The sequence below is a fragment of the Bactrocera tryoni genome, chromosome 3 (genome assembly GCF_016617805.1).
Source record: "Bactrocera tryoni isolate S06 chromosome 3, CSIRO_BtryS06_freeze2, whole genome shotgun sequence".
In the NCBI taxonomy this organism is placed as follows: Eukaryota; Metazoa; Arthropoda; class Insecta; order Diptera; family Tephritidae; genus Bactrocera; species Bactrocera tryoni.
Genome location: NC_052501.1, coordinates 21,054,190 through 21,074,151, shown reverse-complemented (window position 1 = coordinate 21,074,151; position 19,962 = coordinate 21,054,190). Strand labels below are relative to the sequence as shown.

Here is a 19,962-nt window from a genome sequence, read left to right as displayed (position 1 = left end):
AAAAATAAGTTTCCTGCGGTTTTCCACGAATGTGAAAAATGTTATATTTATTGTTTATCCACGTGCTTCCCTTGCTTTACACTTTGTTTCAATTTTAGCTATTTTATCCAATAAATCTTTTTTCTGCTTACGTAACGCCGCAATATTTTTAGCCAACACCTCAGCTTGTTCAACGGTGGAATCGTAATCTTTCAACAGCACCGGTTTGCTGGACAAACCAGTTTGAAATGTCAAATCGCGTATTTGTCGCTGTAAACGTAAGCGTTCTTCCTTCAAATGAACTAATTTCTCGCGAGATTTTTTCTTATCCTCCAGCAAACAAGCTAGGTTCTGCTTCTTTATGCCGTTTATAATGCGCGCAATATCGCCTTTAACTTTTATATTCGAGAGCGCATGAATATCTCGATTGCAACGCGCACGAACATAGCCCAATTCCACGCTGCGATCTATTTCGAAAACAATGGCGCCAATAAAAGAGAGTAAGAGTAGTTTTCTATATATTTTTTATATACTTGTATGTTATGTATACCTTCAACTTTCTTGTGCAAGTCTTTTGTTTCCGTTTGTAAGATCACATATTGTTTCAATCCCTTGCCGTATTCTATGTAGTCGTCTTTCTGAAAGTTAAAAGTATTATAACCAATATAAAATTTAGAAAACAATATATTCGTTTCTGATAAACCATCTCATCTTTAGTACTCTTAAATAAAGGTTTGCAAAAGGGACGGTTTGTTAACAGGAAACCTCTCAAATGTAATACATCACATATCGCATTTTGTAACATTCAATATTTAGCCAAATTATCATAACCTAAAGTTTCTCCATCAGCACATTAACTCATAATAATTTTCAATACTTTACGTTGAAAGGTTTTGAGGCAACAAAGAAAACTTACCCTGAACAGAGTATATTAAGTTTACCATAAAGGTTGTAACACACAGAAGGAAACGTCCGAGACCCTATAATATATATCTATATAAAATGTTCCGTCTGTTTATACGTGAACAAGTCTCTTAGTTTTTGAGATATCAAGCCTTTGTAAGGGAAACTTTTTTATTTGGCAAGATATCTTCCCAAAATGTGGCTTAGATTTTAGTTCAAGGCAACGCTAAAGTCTTTGCATACATTGTTTTGACGGAACCGCTTTAGCACAAAGCTGCTGTTGAAACTCACCGATAAAAATCGAGATAAGGCAGTTTACAAAATATTGTTCTCTCTTACTGAGTAACCATAATTCGACTTGAAGGTTGTTTATAGCAAACAACGTGGGCAGAGAGAACAAGCAAACGCTTTTCTGTTGGATACAAACCAAACGGTTTTGAGATTCAGTTATAGAATATAAGAAATGCACCTGTGAAAGTTATTATAGCTTCGGTGCAACAGCAGTCAACACTTTTTTTTTCCAAGTTACGGTTACTGTTGTCGTCGTCAATATTTCAGACTAATTAAAATTTATTATCATAGGTATTGGCCGCGGTTACGTCGCACAACGAGTTTCAATGTTAGGTATCAAATAGTCGATTAATAACGGTTACGTTCTCACCAGCATCATTTTTAAAGAAATATGGACTGATAATTCCACCGGGCCACAAACCTCACAAAACCGTTGTTTTTTCAGGATGAATTGGCAGCTCTTCAATCTCTTCAAGTTGATCTTCATGCCAAATGTGTCAATTTTACTTTTTTACATACCCATTGAGCCAGAACGCCACTGAATCGACTCTCCACGGTCCTCGTGGACAGTCTAAGTTGCGGCTGTTATATTTTCTTCACTGCGTACTGGTCTATTCGGTCGAATATTATCCAATAATGAATGCTCTCAAGATGGCATTGAATAAAAATAACATGACAGCTTGACACGACTCACACGTGATCTGTCAAAAAAAAGTCTATTGAAAAAGTACCTTTATTTGTATCACTCTTTAGCAGATCAGATTGTCCTCCGTCTGGCTCTACCGTGCCAACACAAGAAGAAAATAAATGAAAGGGAATATAATGAAATTTCCGTCGGATGGAATGTTAAGGACATGCAGGATCATCAAGATCAGCGAAGAAAAATACGCATGTTTTTTACTAACACGGTCTCGAAAAGACTGCAGGACTACCTACTGATTTCATATGTGAGTCGGATGGGTATAAGTAACGAGGTTACATGCTGAAAGTGCAGGAAATTAGACATACGAGAGACGCTGGAACACCTCTTATGCTTCTTTCTAGTCCTCAATTTATAATAAACTGAACCTTAATCTGGTGACAGTCAGCCAGTATAACCTAATTCCTAAGTTCGATTAAAACTCCTGGCTTTCGAAAGTTTCGTGACGTTTCAACTTTGAGATCAGCATATATAAAAATTGAAATCATATATTATATCTGTATAGCAGATATATTAGTTTAGCAACATTTACCTTCTGAAGTTCTGCTTTCGTGTGTTGTACTTGAATGAGATCGTGATACGTTTTGCACACTTCATTATATGTTGTAAACATTTCGTTCAAAATATTCGTAATAATCTAAAGGAATGAAAGTAAAATATGCAATTAAAAGAATTATCATATTTGTGTTCTTCATTTAATTCAAGGTAATGCTTTTGGTACTATCAACTCACTGGTTCGGAATTTCCTTTCTCTTTTACAAGCGACTGGAGTACCAATGCTTTAAACTCGTCCTCTTTCTCTTGTGCACTTTCTTGCATCTTCGTGAGCCTTGCATTTAATTGGCTTTGTTCGTGTTCCCATTTCATTTTCATCGCATGTTCCATTCCGAGTGCCCGATCCAACTGTTTCGTAGCATAATTGAGCTTTTCTCTATACTCCATAACCTGATCGGGTAAATCGTCTGTAATGGCTTGATATAATCTTTTACGTTTGTAGAATTCGATAGCTCTGCGATTGAGAACAGCTCGTATGGTACGTTCTACTTCCAATTCGTTCACCTTCTCTAAGATTTCTTCCATTACAGCATGTTTATCTAAATTATTACGTAATATTTCCATAGGTTGCTTATACTCGACGACATCCACAACCTCTCCGATTAAGGTATTTAGAAATTTTTCAGCTTCCGCCATCATTATTTTCAATACTCTCTCACGTTCGAGCTTTTCTGCTTTAAGCTGCATAAAATTTGGTTTCTCCACTATAGTCACCTTTAGTTTCGTTAAAAAATCTTCTAAAGAATCAGCTTGAAGCTCATCTTTGGCAACTACTTGCGTTTCTATTTTTTCGAGTTCCAATAATTGTAGTATCTCACTATCTTCAGACATCGATATGTCCGCTTGCAATTCCACCGTCTCAGTTTCCTCTTCTTCTTCTTCTTCATCTCCCATTTCGCCAACTTCGACGACGGCGGCAGTTGGAATGGGCGGCACTTTTCGCTCATATAAAGTCTCACCAGTTAGTGGATCCACAAATATTCCTTCGTCCGTAGGCTCCGGTTCAATTTCGACTGTAGTTCGAACACTTTTTCGAGAGTCTATATCTTCGGAGACTTCGTCGATATCTGGCATACCTCCATAAACTTGTAGTAAGTCAACATACATACTCTCCATTACTGGGACGCCATGTTGCGATGCACTTTCGTCCGTCTCGGTAGTTGAATAATCGCTTTCATACAATATTGAGTCATCAAATATTCGCGACATAATGTCCGACTCACGGTTTTCTTCAGCTGTAAATGATCGCGCGGCTTTTGATGCAATACTTTCCGGCAAAGACACGTCACTTTTTTGTGCGCGTAAAAGGCTGTCTACGTCTTTGGGTTGTTCGGTTTCGGCTTCCTCCTTCGACACTTTCACGTAGGTATGTGTCTTCTTCTTCTTACGTAAAACTAAAGTTGGTTGTTCCGCCATGACTTGGTGACCGTATTCCGAGTTTACAGTTACAAAATGAATATATAATTATAATATATGTATATATATAAAGATATATTTTTATGTGTTATACTAGTGTTCAGTAATTTAGTTACTGAAATTAAACGCGTACCCCCCGTGTATAAAATATTTTTAAATGAAAATAAAACAAATCAAAAGCTGAAGTAAAAACCTAAGCACCCATATAAGCCAATAATTTCTAAAATAAATGTGGGGTTTCTCTAAATGTATTGCTGTCTTTTGCTTGGATGTATTTACTACTTCATCGTTTACCGTCGTGTAAGTACAGCGTTGCAAATACCGTAGATCCTCAATTTTAATTCTGACTAAAACTCTTCTTTGTCTATCTTGGGACCAGTATTAATAGCAACAACAATATCGGCCTCGAAATCGAACGCAGAATAACTCTTGCCAACAGCTACTACTCGGACTGAGTGAAGAACTAAAGTCATCTCTCGATGAATAAAAAAACCAAACTCTATAAGTCACCATTATTCATTATATGGTGCAAAGGCATGGACGATGAGTTGACGTTATGAATTTTCGGGGTAAAGGTTCTACGGAAGATTTATGGTTTTTTGCCCATTGGCAACGGCGAATATAACAATCGATAAAACGATGAGCTGTACGAGTTACACGACGATATTGACATAATTTAGCGAATTGAAAGACTGCGGCTACTCTGGCTAGGTCATGTCGTCCGAATGGACGAAAACACTCCAGCTGTGAAGAGGAAGAAGTAGACCTTTACTCCGTTGGAAAGACCAGCAGTTCTGTTGTTAACTTCTACACATGACTCATCCTTCAAGATGATCTTAATTGAGAATATTTTGTGAAACAAAAAAGTGGTTTTCGATGTTAACCTTTGATAACAAAATCGAATTCGGAATTATAATTTGTGACCTACGTACAAGTATATCTTTCTATTTCGATAAACAAAATCATTATTTGTTATATAATTGTGGACGAAGTTAAATTTTATGGCTGTTGTAGAAAGAAGTGTTTTGTGATATATGTATTCCGCGACTTTAACTCATTCAATAAGTGAGGTATATTATCACCATTTAGTACATTGTTCAAATCTATTTATGTCCACCACTTAATTGTTTTTTATATCCTTTCATACCTAATAAATTTAAATGTTTACAAAATTCTAATAAATTATCTGTAATTGTTTGATGATTCAATGTTTTTGGTAAATATACATATGTATACAAGTACTAACATTACTCTCGTCATATTGTTTGCGATATCATCATAAACTTCCTCTTTATTAACAAAATGATAATCAATCATTTAGCTACATAGCTAACACATTATGTTCTCTTAATATATTTCACATTTAGGCCATCCATTATGGTATGCAAATAAGGGTGTATGGGAAGTTTATTACTTAGGAATAATAAAATTGAACATAAACAGTTATGTCTTTACACATTAAGCAACAAGTAATTGTATTGGCTATATTAACTAGTGTGTATATACATACGAGTACGACGAGAAACAAACGGAGACTGAGTCTATACTGCAATACCGCTTTCGCCGGGCACTCAAATCAATCTAATCGTGTACTAACTCGATGTCTGGAGATCAGAAGTCTTGATATTACTTCACTAGTTTGAATGCACAGTCAGTGAGCTATGGGCTAATACCGCTAACATACTATCGGAGTGGGTAGTTATTACTGCTACCTTTAAGATGTTGCATTGGTCAGGAATTGGAGCTGACGGATAGTTCCCGATAGTGTATTCATCCATCAACCCTCCTCACAAGCCTCGACTCATTCCTAAGCTCACTATGTAGAATACAGACAAATTTTCTAACAGAGCTGATTTCAGTTTGCTCGACCACTGATCGATTATAACGGCCTAAGGAATTTTTAATCGACTAGCTTAATCTTACAATTTCCCAGTTATACTATTCAAGAGCTAATACTTTTATTAACTAAATTCTTAAGATAATTTTTTGCTCCTTTTTCTTCTTATATCATTTCTTGTATACTTACTGATTAACTTATGTATATCTACAACAAATATGTATATCGCTGTGTTTCTTCTACGTTTTACTCATCACATCATCCAATGACAAGCTCGTTTATTTAATTTCACTCCAACGGCATAACTTATGTTCTCAAGGCCATAATAAAATTCAGTGTTAAGTACATTACAATGCCTTTGTAATTGTGAACAAATTTATAAATTACATTAAAAAGCTTTCTAACAGTGATTATGATATTCTACGCCGTATTTGATCGAGCTCAATGGATTCGACTCGTCGATAAAGTTTTTAGACTTTGCGCCAAAGATGCCTAAGTATATAATTAGTTTTAGCTGAATTACCAGAATGGAAAAGTCACTGCGACAAAGCAAAAAAGGGAAAAGAAAAAGTAAGAAAAAATGTAATACTAATTCAGTTTAGAGATATGGTGGTCACCGCAAAACGTCTTTCTTGGGAGGAGCTCCCGGAGATCAGCAGTAGTTCATTTCCAAATAAATATTTTTGTTAATACTAAATCTTAAAATATAGTTAAAGGATAGATATGTATAAAAATTTTTTGATTTTATATAAAATAATATAACATTAATTTTAAATTTTTTCCAAAAAAATTCTGGATTAATGTTTTCAATTTACTCAAAACGATTCGGAGCGGTCCTTTGAGTTTGCTGAATAGCCAAAAGTTACACGAAGCCCGATGTTGTTTGAAAATTTGGTGAAAAATTCACGAAAAAAGTCGATTCTCAAGCATAAATTCCTTTATTTGATTAATGTGTTGATCATCAGTTGATATTGGTGGTCGTCCTGGACGTGGTTTGTCGTCAACGCGTTCTCGACTATGTTTGAATATCTAGTACCAATAAAAAACACTTGCTCGCGACAAACAATTATCCCCTAAGGCCTTTTCCAACATTCTGAACGTGTCCGCACCAGAACTTTGATTTTGTAAATTTCAGATCTATCTCAAAAACTAGTTCGCGTATATACAGACAGATGGTCGCGGATCAGACGACTCAGCTCATCTCGCTGATCATTTGAAGTGATCCTGACAAACTTAATACATATACTGAGTTCGGGGTATAAAAAGTATGTGTTTAGAACTATTTCCATGACAATGTCTAAGCGTATTTTGCCTTAACAACTTATTCAGGGTATAAATGTATAAAGAATATTAACCAAAATGCCGTCTTAAAATTTTGCGCACTGGGCAATTTCCTAACTTGCCTAAATGGACGGGCCGGCCCTGGACTGCCAACCAGCATCGGACGAAAAATTTGCAATGTTTTACAGCGCTAAAACAAAAAAAAACTGCATCTTGAATTTGGAAGACTTAACTGGATTTATTGCTAATTTTTTGGACCGAATATTTTATCTTTATAAAACTCGTTTCCTTTTGATCAACCTTAGACACAAGATCTGCCTTTTTACTCTGATTGTTTACAAAAAATATTTTTTTCACTTTCCGCTGCCAATTGCGTGAAATCAATTATCTGCTGCCGAAATGTTCAGAATGTTGGAAAAGGCCTTCGGTGTTAATTGTTCGTCGCGAGCAAGTGGTTTTGATTAGTACAAATTATTGCAAGAGGGTCGAGAACGCGTTGATGACGAACCACCTCCAGGATGGCCCTCAGCATCAACCGATGATTAACACGTAAATAAAATAAAGAATTAGGTGCTTGAGAATCGACGAAGAACAGTTAGAGATCTTACTGACATCGTTGCAATATCGGAAGAATAAGTAAAAACATTTTGAAAGATCATTTGGGCCTAAAAAGCAGGATTGGTTGCAAATTAGTTTCGATAAACAGCGAGGCGTTAACGTCTATGAAATAACACTTTTTGACTACCAGAATGCCATCAAACGTATTATCATTATGCTTACAACCAGCAAACAGACGATCAATCGGCCGAATATCGTGGCAAAGATGATCCGAAAAAACGTTGACAGTTTTCTTCGATTATCAAGGTGTAGTGCCTTCCTAATTTATTCCGACCGGCCAAACTTTCAACAACGAATACTGTTTGAAAATTATGCGTCGTTTGCGCTAAGCTACATATATGTAAAAAGGCTGGCCTATAATGCCGAAAACTTTTGGTTTTTGTACCATGATAATGTAACGTCGAATATTGCATTGAATCTTTGTGAGTTTTTCGCCAAATTTTCAACCAATATCGTGCCGGAACCACCTGATTTAGCTCTGTGTAACTTCTGGCTTTTCAGCAAACTCAAACGTTCTTGAGTCAGTGGAAGACATTCGCTGTGCGCATTGAATGTTTCTTCTTAAATTGACTTTAACAACTGCGTCGATGATTGGAAAAACGTTGGCACAACTGTATTGGGGCAAATGGGGATTACTTTGAGGGGGACGACGTAGATTTTGAAGAATAAATTAAGAATTTTAAAATTCTGAAGAAAGTCTTACTATTTTCTGCTGATAGTGTTATGTCAATGAATTTGGTATACTCTAAAAGGTTTTAAATCACACTTGATTTAAGTTCAGTTCAACTGGAACTGAATTTCTGGAGTTGAAAGAAATCGCTCTGGCTTATTTTCATTTCGCATACTAACTAGTAGCGATTTACTTTTCAATTATATTCCCTTTGAAATTTATATCTTGAATACACTTCTCACGTCTACAAACGAGTGCATTTGCACCGAAAATGTAAATTCCCATTCATGTTGCGCTACAGAGGAGCAATGAGCTGCTAAATAAATAATACGTTTACTGTTAATGGGCATTGAACTTGACTTGTAGAGTTATATACAAAATAATTCGAAATTTTGATGCTGAAAAGAACTTTGATAGTGTTGCCAATCTTTTATTTTTTTTTTGTTCTAATAATTAATAAACTAAACTACATATGTATATATTCACAATATCGGATGTCGAGGAAAGTCTTTTATGAAAATTTAATAATTTTGGTTTATAAAATTATTAATTTCTGTTTGGAGTTACCATCTTATTTTAATAAAAAGGTTTTAAAATGTTAAATCGGTTTTTTGAGGAAGCATAGAATTGTTTGAGGGTTACATTTTTTAAGAAAATTATCAAAAAATGATTTTTTGAATTTCTTTACATAAAAAATTATAAAAAATGTTTTAAAACTTTAAATTGATTTTTTGAGAAAACTTAAAGAAATGTTTAAGGGTTTGATTTTTTAAGAAAGTAAATAAAACAGAGCTAACATTTTTTTTAAATTTCCTTATATATGTATGTATATAGTTAAATAAAATATATATTATATACTACAATTATCGGTAATAGAAACATAGTAAAGGAAGAAGAATATTCCCAAGGTCATTAATAAAAACTTCATTAAAAAAGATACATATAATACATATGTATGTATGTATATACCATTAACATGTAAAATTAAGAATTATTTTTTAGAGTTGCCACCTGTTTTTAATAAAAAGGTTTAAAAATTTTAAATTGATTTTTTGAGAAAACTTAGAGAATTATTTAAGGTTTGATTTTTTTAAATTAATAATAATACAATTTTAAACAGGGTTGCCACGTTTTTTAAATCAATTATTTGTATATAGATTTTTAAAATTTGAAATTTATTTTTCTTACTTTAATTGTTTAATCCTTAATTATTTAATTAATACTAATTAAATTTTGAACATGGTTGCCACATTTTTTAAATTTTATTATTTATGGATTTTTTAAATAATAATTTTTTTAATAATAAATCAGTTAGTGTATGAAATAAGTATAACTTATAAATGTGTTGTCATTATTATTTTGTTGTCGCCTTGTATAAATTATGAAAATTTTGTAAAAATTATTATGTAATTTTCTAATAGAAGCATAATGAAAGAAGCTATTTTTCAAGAGTGTAAAATTATAAATTTCAATTAAAAGTTCGCCATAAGTAGTGCTGTTTATTGAATTGCGTTATATTTCTCAATTATAAAAGTTCTTCAATCGAATTTCATAAAGATACTAAATGATGAAATACAATTATTAGATATCAGCTTTCACACATGCACATTTAATAGGGGCCACAAAAAGCTTTGCTGGATTTTTGACGTTTTCTCATATATGTATATGCATATATATAATAAATACCCACATATCTGTAGTTACACAATTTAGTAGTAAAGCGCAGACAGTTGACTTGTTTGCCCATTTGTGCCAGTGCGCCACTAATATACAAATAGTTTCGCGCCAGACGCCGATCGTGCCAGACATACAACTTCTACTGCTAAAATAATATTCATGTAATTTTGTGTGAAACGAATTACAAGTGAGAGCGCGTTATCTTGAGCGACACGAGAGAGTAATAAAACATTGCAAACATGTCAACAGCTGATGCAAATGTAAACAATAAGACCGAACCGGACACGGACAAATGTGCTACACAAACTACCGCTAATAATGCTAATAAATTTCCCGACTGGCTTAAGGCTGATTTATTTGTGAAACTGCTCGAACAAAATGTTCCCGACTTTAAGCAAATCAAAAGTTTTTCCATTGAGCCAACACAAGAGGCGGGCGATAACTATAGCACGATTATGACCTCAGTGCGGCTCGTAGTTGAGTTAAAAAGTTGAGTTTGACCTTGAAATTCAAATAATACACAATATTAACCAAATAAACTCTAAATTTTAGCCGGAAACACGCAGCAGGTGTCTTATATGTTAAAACTGCCAATAGAATGGGTGCAGAACTTGTTGAAGGGTACCAATGTGTTCGATGTAGAGACCATGATGTATCATACTGTCATACCAGAGCTGGAGAAACTCTATAGTGATGCGGGTGTTGAAGTGAAATTCGGCGCAAATTATTATGAACTCGAAACACCATCCAAATACGGTGTTATACTCATGGAAGATTTGCGACTGCTTGGCTGTAGAAATGCTAAACGCTTAGAAGGTCTCGATAAAGAACACACCGAAAGGGCATTGATAAAGTTGGCGCAATGGCATGCTGGCACCGCTACACGCGTAGCGCTCAAAGGTGAATATGACAAAGTTGTAAGCACTGGCATTTTCACCGAAGAATTCATAGTAATGATGAAAGATTTGAATGAGCAATCAACAAAATTATTCAACGAGTGTGTGAGCGCTTTTAACGGTTACGAAGTGTACAAAGATGCCATGGTAAGTGTTTATGTGCATACATTTCGGTGACTATTTGATAAAAAAACCTAACTTGACTTGGCATTTTTTATCTCTCAAGCTGTAAGGTGTAAGTGTATAGGTCTTTCTTTGAAGTAGAAATGAATTAAGGCAAAAATGGACTTAGAAAAGTTATGACCTTTAAAATTAATATAAAATATTAAATTTGCATATGAGCGCCCAAATTAAATGTTTACAAGCGAATTAAGTGAATTAAGTGTAAAAAGTGAGTTAAGTTGTTTTATCAAATATACGTAGACACATTTGCACCCGCATCAAATAAACTAAAAAGTTGCGATTCAATCAATTTTACCTTGTGTGCACTTAGTAGTGTACGTAATATAATAAATATTTAATATATGTAAATTCGACTTGACATCCCTGCAGGAACAATGTCAGAAAAGAGTGGCTGGCGATTTTGGGTCCATGTTGCAGAGCGATCCAAATGAATTTAATGTACTAAATCATGGCGATTTCTGGGTGAACAATATAATGTTTCAATATGATGCTGCCGGCAAGATCAAGGAAACTTATTTCGTCGATTTTCAATGTTGCCGTTATGGCACACCGGTGCATGATCTCTATAATTTGTTGATATCTTCAACGAGCTTGGAAGTCAAGCTGAAACATTTCGATTACTTTGTAAAGTATTATCATGATAATCTAGTGGAAAATTTGAAGCTGTTGAAATATCCCAAGAAGCTGCCCACCTTGAAGGATATTCATATAGCGCTTTATAAAAATGGTATTTTTGGTGAGTATTGTGTTAAGAAGTGGAGAAATTTGATGCTTGACTGAAATTTGAAATTGGTTGAGCATTTTACAAAAAAAAAATATTTTTGTCTCAGTAAGATTTTTTTGCACACATCAGTTTTAGTAAAAAAGTTTTAAGCCAAAATTTTTAATTTTTGTTATATCATTTATTTAAAACAATTGAAATGTGGCAACCCTGTACCAATATTTTTTAAAAAAATGAGCCTCTAAATATATAGAAATACATACTTGTTTAAAAATTAAATGTGGCAACCCTGCTTCAATTTTTTTTTTTTGGAAAATAAGCCACCAAATACCATATAAATATTTTTTTATATACATACATATGCGTAAATATCTCTGTTTAGTCTATATTTGCATTGTCATTTATTAAAAAAAAATTAAACTGTGGCAACTCTGTTGCAATATTTTTGAAAAATTAATCTTTAGAAATTATATAAATATTAATTGTTAACATTTGATACTGTCATTTATCTAAAAAAATTTAAGCGGTGGCAACCCTGTTCCGATTTTTTTTTTTAATTAAGTATTTGGAAATGTGTGAATATTTTCATTTAACATTTTTATAGTATTATTTTTCTAAAAAATGATAAATGTGGCAACCCTATTCCAAAATTTTTTGAAAGAATTAAGCTTTGGCAAATACAGGAATATTTAGATCACCATTAGCATTATACATTTTCAAATTAACGATACGGATATTATACTTAAAACGGTATGGCAACTCTGCATAGTGAAATATTTTCATGAAACTGGCGTCTTTCACGTACCCAAATATTTGTTTTAGTATTTCGTCAACAACTTTCTATTAATGAATAACATACTTCAAAAAGTTTTTTAAAATATTTTTAAAAAGTTTTTTATTACAAAAACATATAATTAATAATAATAATCAACTTGATAATTCTCATAGTTATCATTCAATATTTATATTTTTTTATTTTGTTTTTTAATTATAAGTTTTCTTTTTCGAAATTATTCCGATTTTTTTTTATTTTTAACATTTGTTTCTTTTATCGGAATAAAATATGTTTATTAATTTGTTCTACTTCATCATTATTACTAAACATTTCTGCTTTACTTAACTTGTTTTTTAACTTAAATCTTTCTTCTTCGAAACTATTTCGAATTTTTTTTTTGTTTTTAAAATTTATGTATTCTAAATCGTTTTACTATCTTACAGGTTTATTTGCTGCTCATGGTCATATGGCTATTGTGCTTCTCGAACCAAGTCCTGATGCTACACTGGAAAACTTAATGGGCACTTCGCCGGAAAGTGTGGAATTCAAAAAGCGAATGTATCTGAGCAAACGATATCGAGAACACGCCGAAGTTGTCTTGCCATGGCTTTATTATCGCGGTGCTTTTGAGTAAAACACATATGGTATTTAAGCTGTAAATACTTTATACAAACAGTCACATTCTTACTTACTTATATACACACCCATTTAATCGGTATATTAGTAATTATTGTTGAAAAATGTTGTCTATACAGACGTGTATGATAAAATGCAATTTATTTCACGATGAGCAATTAGAATGGTGGAGAGCTTTTGACTTAATAAAATATTGTGTTTTGTTGTGCATTGCGACTACGAATGATTGTTTTTGCTATTTGAAAACTTGTATGGATGTGTGTATATGTGTATTAAAATATGCATGCTGAGTAACGGCAGTTAATTGCTTCTCGTCCAGTTACATTTAACACTCTAATCATGTCTATTTATACCCTGAACAGGGTATATTAAGTTTGCCACAAACAAACCCAGATGGAAACATCGGAGACCTTATAAAATATAGAGGTAAATCATCAGCATGACGAGCTGAGTCGACTTAGCTACTTGTATGTCCATCTGTCTATACATACGCGAACGAGTCAGTTTTTGAGATAACGACTTGAAGATTTGTGCAAGTCCTTTTTCTTAAAGAAGCTGCTCATTTGTTAGAATCATCGATATCGGAGCTTTATGGTATATAACTAAGCGATCAAAAACTTGCCAAAGAAATTGTTCAGATCGGAGCGCTAAAGCTTGCAGCGGCCAAATAAATCCAAATCAAGTTCTTGTATGAAATTGTTTTTGCATGTGATGGGTATTATAGTTTCGATGCACACAAGTTAACGTTTTTCTTGTTTTTTTTTTGTTTTTGTTTTTTTATATTTTTGTAGTACGTAGTAATCAAGTGTGATTCCCAATTTATAATAGAAGCTATTGTGTTCATTACTCAATCATTAGTGAGGTGAAGTTTTCGACGCTATACAAAGCTGGAACGATAAGATTTGGTACAAAAACAAAAATTATAGACAGTTTTGTATGTAATTGCTTGTCTCAGCATTGCTTAAGTACGCATCAAATTATTAATACCTAGACTAGATAATATTTGGCTTTTCTGTTACTACATACAGTCGGCGCTTGTTAAATAGAACCACTTTGCTTTTAAGATGACTCTAGTTTCTGAAAATTTCTAATTATTGAAAGCTTTTTTATTTGTATATCATCAGAAAAATTAAGTAAATTTTCTATAAAAAAAACTCAATGATTTGGCGATTTTCACAATGAGTGAAATTATTTAACAAAGAAGTTCCATTAAATTTTGTGATCGGAATCAAATTTGTGTTGCCGAAATGTTCGGAATGTTCGAAAAGGCTTTCGGTGATAATTGTTTGTCGCGAGCAAGTGTGTTCGATAGGCAAAAATTATTCAAAGCGGGTAGAGAATGCGTTAACGAGGAGTTACGTCCAGGACGGTCATCAACGTCAACTGATGATCAACACGTCAATAAAATGAAAGAATTGGTGCTTGAGAACCGATGATTAATAGACAGAGATCTTACTGGCATCGTTTGCATATCAGAGGAATCAGCAAAAACCATTTTGAAAGATCATTTGGACCTTCGAAAAGTGAAAGCATGATTGCCAAAATCACTCACATCACTTTTTTCGAAAAACAGCGTGGCGTGAACGTTTGTGAAATAATGCTTTTCGGTGTTATGAAACATATTATTAATGGCGACGAAACTTGGATCTATGCTTATGACCCGGAAACAGCCGATCAATCGGCCGAAAATCGTGGCAAAGTTGAGCCGAAGCCGAAAAAAACACACCAAAGTAGGTCAGTAATCAAGGTTATGTTGACAGTTTTTTTGATTATCGAATCGTGGTGCACTCCGAATTCCTTCCGACCAGTCAAACAGTCAACAAGGAATACTCTTTGTGTGTTATGTGTCACCATGATCATACATCGTCGCATACTGCATTGAATCTTCGTGAGTTTTTCGCTAAATTTTGAACCAATATCATGCCGCAATCACCGTATTCGCCTGATTTACTATAGCTCCGTGTGACTTCTGACTATTTAGCAAACTCAAACGACCGCCCCGGGGAAACTACTTTGTGTCAATTGAAGAAATTCACTTTAACGACTGTTTCGAGGATTGAAAAAAACGTTTGAACAAGTATATTGGGGCCATGGGGGATTACTTTGGGAGGGACGACATAAATTTTAAAGAATAAATAAAGTATTTTAAAACTATAAAAAAAGTCTTACTATTTTTTGCTCATAGTAGAAGTTGTGCTGAAATTTCACTCGAGTTGAAAACGCATTGATAAAGTTAAAGTTAAAGTTAAAGTTAAAGTTAAAGTTAAAGTTAAAGTTAAAGTTAAAGTTAAAGTTAAAGTTAAAGTTAAAGTTAAAGTTAAAGTTAAAGTTAAAGTTAAAGTTAAAGTTAAAGTTAAAGTTAAAGTTAAAGTTAAAGTTAAAGTTAAAGTTAAAGTTAAAGTTAAAGTTAAAGTTAAAGTTAAAGTTAAAGTTAAAGTTAAAGTTAAAGTTAAAAAGTTAAAGTTAAAGTTAAAGTTAAAGTTAAAGTTAAAGTTAAAGTTAAAGTTAAAGTTAAAGTTAAAGTTAAAGTTAAAGTTAAAGTTAAAGTTAAAGTTAAAGTTAAAGTTAAAATTAAAGTTAAAGTTAAAGTTAAAGTTAAAGTTTTAAGGTTAAAAAACTAGGGTATCGAAAGAATTTATATGGTAAGCTTGTAGGCAATAAAATGAACAATAACTTTTGTCTTTAAACCTATTTTACTTACCTTAAAAATGTAAGTGAAAAATGAATATATCAATATATTTTATTTTTATCTATAGCAGTTTTACAGTAAAAAACATCTAATCTCATCGAATAATTTCATCTAAGTATCAAGCTAATTATTTCAAACGGTATACTGAGGCCTTAAACTCATATTAAAGAGATACTACAAATTTATTAAGGACATTAATATATTTAAATTATTATAACATTATATAGTATATGAATACATAAACATATGCAACTGCTTTCTTTTAGCATTTTTTTTACTATCGCGACTTTCAGTCTGCACTTACGTGACTTATAAAATGTGACCTAACTTTGTTATATCTGTGTCCCGTTATCTCGAGTGGGCATTGTATTTGTTTTGTTTTTGTATTGCGTTGCAATCGCGTTTTAAGAGCTCCAAAACACGAATGACAAACATTCTGCAATGACAATTCTGTTATCTGTCTGTTATCTAATAGACAACGGTAATAGATATTAAGTAGTTGATAAATACGGAAATGGAGATAGCTGTAAGTGTGAACTGCAGAAATTGAGTTGTCTTCACCTGTTATTTCTGTTATGAGACGGCAAATTTAATGAGAGAGTTTTTGAACAGCATTTTGAGTTCAAATGTTCTTCTAACTATAATTAATACTACTTCGTTAAAACAATTGATCACAAGCGAAACTTATTTCGCATACAATTATATATTATTTCCATAAACTCCGTTTAGAACGTAAGGCGAAATACTCACAATAGTACTGACACTTTCGTAGTTACTTATAATAAATGATTTACGAGCTTTGTTATTCAAAGGATATCTAATGCGACAATAAGAACTGGTTCCGAAGCCATTAAATTTTTTATCAGTAACAGTATTGAATTCGCTCCTATCTCCTTACATTGTTATTGTGCCTCTTCTTTGTATATGTCACAAACTTTCTCTTCAATGATTGAACCCACAAATTGTTTACAGAACGTGTATATTAATTTTACGCTAAGATTAATAGTCGGTTGTATGAATAATGACAATTAATTATCCTATTTGCATTCCTATTGGTTAAATAAGCAATTAATTATATATGTAAATAGGCAAACAAAGTCTCACTGATAACTAAAGTCTTATGTCATTAGCATGTGCATGTGGAAGATATAAGTTTATAATTTAAAATGTACAGAATTATTAAATATTTGTGCTGGTAAGTCTTTATAATGGGATTATAGTTAGATTTAATGGTTTAATATATTATACTGCCTTTGTTTATATCATTTTCAAGCTTTGTGCAAATATCTAAATTGAGTACGTTCAGAAAAATTTTAGTAGAAAACCTTGTGTAGTAATTAAAATATTCAAAGAATCGAATTTTAAAATTTAATAGTTTTTTTTTTTTTAATTTTTGCCAACAGCTGTAGTCTTTATCGGCAACGGTGTCGCCAAGCATTGCCTATCGGCCTAAGCCATCACGTGCAGCCAAGCAATTACTGGCACATAACAAGTGTTTTCTTAAAACAACTACAACATAGTGTATTTTGTATTTAGAAAATTTACGAAAACAAGCAATTTGGTAGTAACTAGAGTTTCATGCATAATTCAGCAATTTTAAAGCCAGTGCAACATCGTCTCTAGCAGCCATATTATACATAATATACTTGTGGGTGTAAGCATACTTATATGTAGCTGTGTGTGTATGTATACACGCTTTTTGTTTGTAGAGTCCATAGCAATTGTGCCGCCAATTCGATACTTCCACTTGACTGCGCCAAATGGTAGGTTATATTTCTTGCATGCTCGGCTTTGGGCCGTTGACTTTCGCTCGAGCGTTTAAAATTCAGTCAGTATGGCCGATGAGTCTAATGGCTTTCGCATAATTTAGGGCGTTCAGGTTGTAGAAGAGGTAGTAGCGTACAATCTCGTTCGCAAACATAACAGATATTATTGAATATCGGTTTAAACTGGTGCTTTAAATGTATCTGCAAGTTCTGTGGTTTTTGGTACTTTTGTGGAATACGGATATTTTGACTTTGATTAATTTTTCTTGTAAGTTATTTGCGTATCTCTTATAGTCTGAGCCTTAATAATTATATGAAATTTTTTACACAGGTACATATGTATGTATATTTGTTGCCCTTTTTGTGTAAAAGAAAATAAAAAAATACATTAATTTTAATTAATATAATATTAACTTTCGTTATATTTTATTTGAGTCGCCCTGTATTAAAATATAACATCAAGGAATGCAGCCTTGCGCTTTTGTTTACATTCGCGGTTAAGTGAATAAATTGCTGTGAACAAGCAAATCAAAACAATTAAGTTAGTGTTTTCTTTAAAAATCCAGTTAATATGTAATTTAAAATTCTGAAATCAAAAGTGTAAAGTGAAATGAATAAGTTTAAGTAATTAATTGTGTAATGCCTGTAAATATCGCGTGTGAAGCAAAAAGTCTCAAATTGTGCATCGCTACGTGAGTGAAAGCAAATTTTCCGTATGCAATTGAAATTTGCCAATCTTTTGTGGAAAAGTGGAAAAAAATGTTTGAATTGTGTTTTAAAATATTTGTGTTACCAAAAAATTACGTTATTAAATGCAATAAGGTTTTTTGTTATATTTTTTGCAAATTGATAAAAGATTGTGCGTCGTGTGTGGCTCGTTTATGTTCGCAGCTGCATGCAAAAACATGTTCATGCGTTTAACAGGTAAGTCGATAAGGAAATGCAATGTTATTGGTTTTATTTATTCTTAGATACTTACGTTATTTTATAATTCTTTGTGATATATTTGAGTAAGTCTAAAAAATATTTGTGTGTAATAAATATGTGCATACTTATATATGTACCTAAATAGGTATGCTCTGAAAGATTGTGGGCAGATGGTATCATCCACATAATCTTTTAATTAAGGATAGTGTTTCAATTGAATTTATTTTGTATGTATTTTTATCCAATGTAATTAAGTTTGCCACGAAGTACGTAAGACACAGAAGAAAACGTAGGAAACCCTATAAATATAATGAGCAGCGACGAGCTGAGACGATTTAGCCATATACACGTACGTCTGTCTGTCAGTTTGCATATACGGAAATTTTTTCCTTAGTTTTCGAGTTATCGATATGAAATTTTGGTCATAACTTTTTCTCTTCAATAAGCTGCTCGTTTGTCGGTATACTTAGTATACAAACTCATTGATTAAAATTATGTTCTCTTAATCTTCATACAGGATATATTGAAACGTCAAGCATCGTGGCATCGTGGAAACCGATGGCCGAATTTCCAGGCTTAGTTATTACATGAATTGTATTCCCCTCTTGGAAAAATATGAACTTTTCAATACGTATATGTATGCCTCGTGGTGCTTCTATTGTCGATATAGGGAACTGTGTTGAGTTCAGGGTTCCTAAGCTTAAGCTAATGTTTTGATATGGGTTATGTACTTTGACCATCGGGGGCTCATCGGTATTATTGTGGGTAATTATGGTGAGCATTTTTGTTAGTTTGGTGATTTTGCGCTCAATTAACGGTAGAGATCGGGAATCCTTTTATAGCAAATATGAATGGTTTCTAAAGGTATTGTTAATCGTCACTTTTAGCCAAACTTTTCAAGATCGTTATCTGATCATGGCTGTGACTATTTGGATGTTGAAAATTTTTTCTTTGAACTGTTTTCTTTGTTTGGACCTCGGTGGTTGTGGCAATACTAAATATTAATTTTCCATCCCCGATGAGTAATATCATGCAAAACACTTTAAATCAATATTATTGAACTGTATAAACAAACTGAACTTAGTCCTAATATATTGTGCTATAGTGAACCAGCGTTTCTTCAATAAGAAGAGAGTGTCACAATGAAGAGAAAGTAAACATCAAGTCGAAATAAACTATAAAAATGTTTAACAAAAAATCTTTCGAAATTTTAAAAACAATACAAAATCTACAGGACACCAAACCAAAATGTCACAATCACGTGACAGGAGAAAAAGTAGAAGAAAATACAGTCGCCAACCGCTCATAAATAAATCAACACAAACCGAACAAGAGCGTACAACGAATCAGACGCGCACAATAAATGGCTCGGTAATTTTGAAAATCACCGACTATACAAAACTAGATGATAACGAACAGAGCAGCATAGAGGAGACATCTTT

The 19,962-nt window shown here is 32.9% G+C and overlaps 3 protein-coding genes across 3 annotated transcripts in view; 2 read left to right on the top strand and 1 right to left on the bottom strand.

Annotated features, from left to right (window-relative positions):
- Window positions 1-20: 20 nt before the first annotated feature.
- On the bottom strand, window positions 21-3,967 carry LOC120771531 (rho-associated protein kinase 1-like). The gene is made up of 4 exons (XM_040099590.1): window positions 2,606-3,967; window positions 2,406-2,510; window positions 530-617; window positions 21-446 (listed from the first exon to the last, which is right to left on the bottom strand). The coding sequence occupies exons 1-4, from the start codon at window positions 3,842-3,844 to the stop codon at window positions 55-57; spliced, it is 1,824 nt and encodes a 607-aa protein (XP_039955524.1). The 5' UTR covers window positions 3,845-3,967; the 3' UTR covers window positions 21-54.
- Window positions 3,968-9,997: 6,030 nt separating this feature from the next.
- Window positions 9,998-13,361, top strand: LOC120772094. Its single transcript, XM_040100500.1, has 4 exons — window positions 9,998-10,416; window positions 10,480-10,970; window positions 11,376-11,742; window positions 12,946-13,361. Exons 1-4 carry the CDS (start codon window positions 10,167-10,169, stop codon window positions 13,134-13,136), a joined length of 1,299 nt encoding a protein of 432 aa, XP_039956434.1. The 5' UTR covers window positions 9,998-10,166; the 3' UTR covers window positions 13,137-13,361.
- Window positions 13,362-18,189: 4,828 nt separating this feature from the next.
- The window catches only part of LOC120770227 (protein PFC0760c-like), a 52,840-nt gene continuing 51,067 nt past the window's right edge, over window positions 18,190-19,962 (top strand). Inside the window, exon 1 of the mRNA XM_040097508.1 lies at window positions 18,190-18,517. Within this exon, the coding sequence (XP_039953442.1) occupies window positions 18,475-18,517 (43 nt within the window). The 5' untranslated portion in view covers window positions 18,190-18,474. The remainder of the gene's footprint in view (window positions 18,518-19,962) is intronic.

Bases quoted from the DNA above. Each gene is read 5' to 3' on its own strand.
- LOC120771531 (XM_040099590.1), bottom strand. From the start codon at position 3,844: ATGGCGGAACAACCAACTTTAGTTTTACGTAAGAAGAAGAAGACACAT. The intron at 2,511-2,605 runs GTGAGTTGATAG...TCATTCCTTTAG, and splicing joins AGAAAGGAAATTCCGAACCA to ATTATTACGAATATTTTGAA. The intron at 618-2,405 runs GTAAATGTTGCT...TTTAACTTTCAG, and splicing joins CGAAAGCAGAACTTCAGAAG to AAAGACGACTACATAGAATA.
- LOC120772094 (XM_040100500.1), top strand. From the start codon at position 10,167: ATGTCAACAGCTGATGCAAATGTAAACAATAAGACCGAACCGGACACG. The intron at 10,971-11,375 runs GTAAGTGTTTAT...ACATCCCTGCAG, and splicing joins AAGTGTACAAAGATGCCATG to GAACAATGTCAGAAAAGAGT. The intron at 11,743-12,945 runs GTGAGTATTGTG...ACTATCTTACAG, and splicing joins TTATAAAAATGGTATTTTTG to GTTTATTTGCTGCTCATGGT.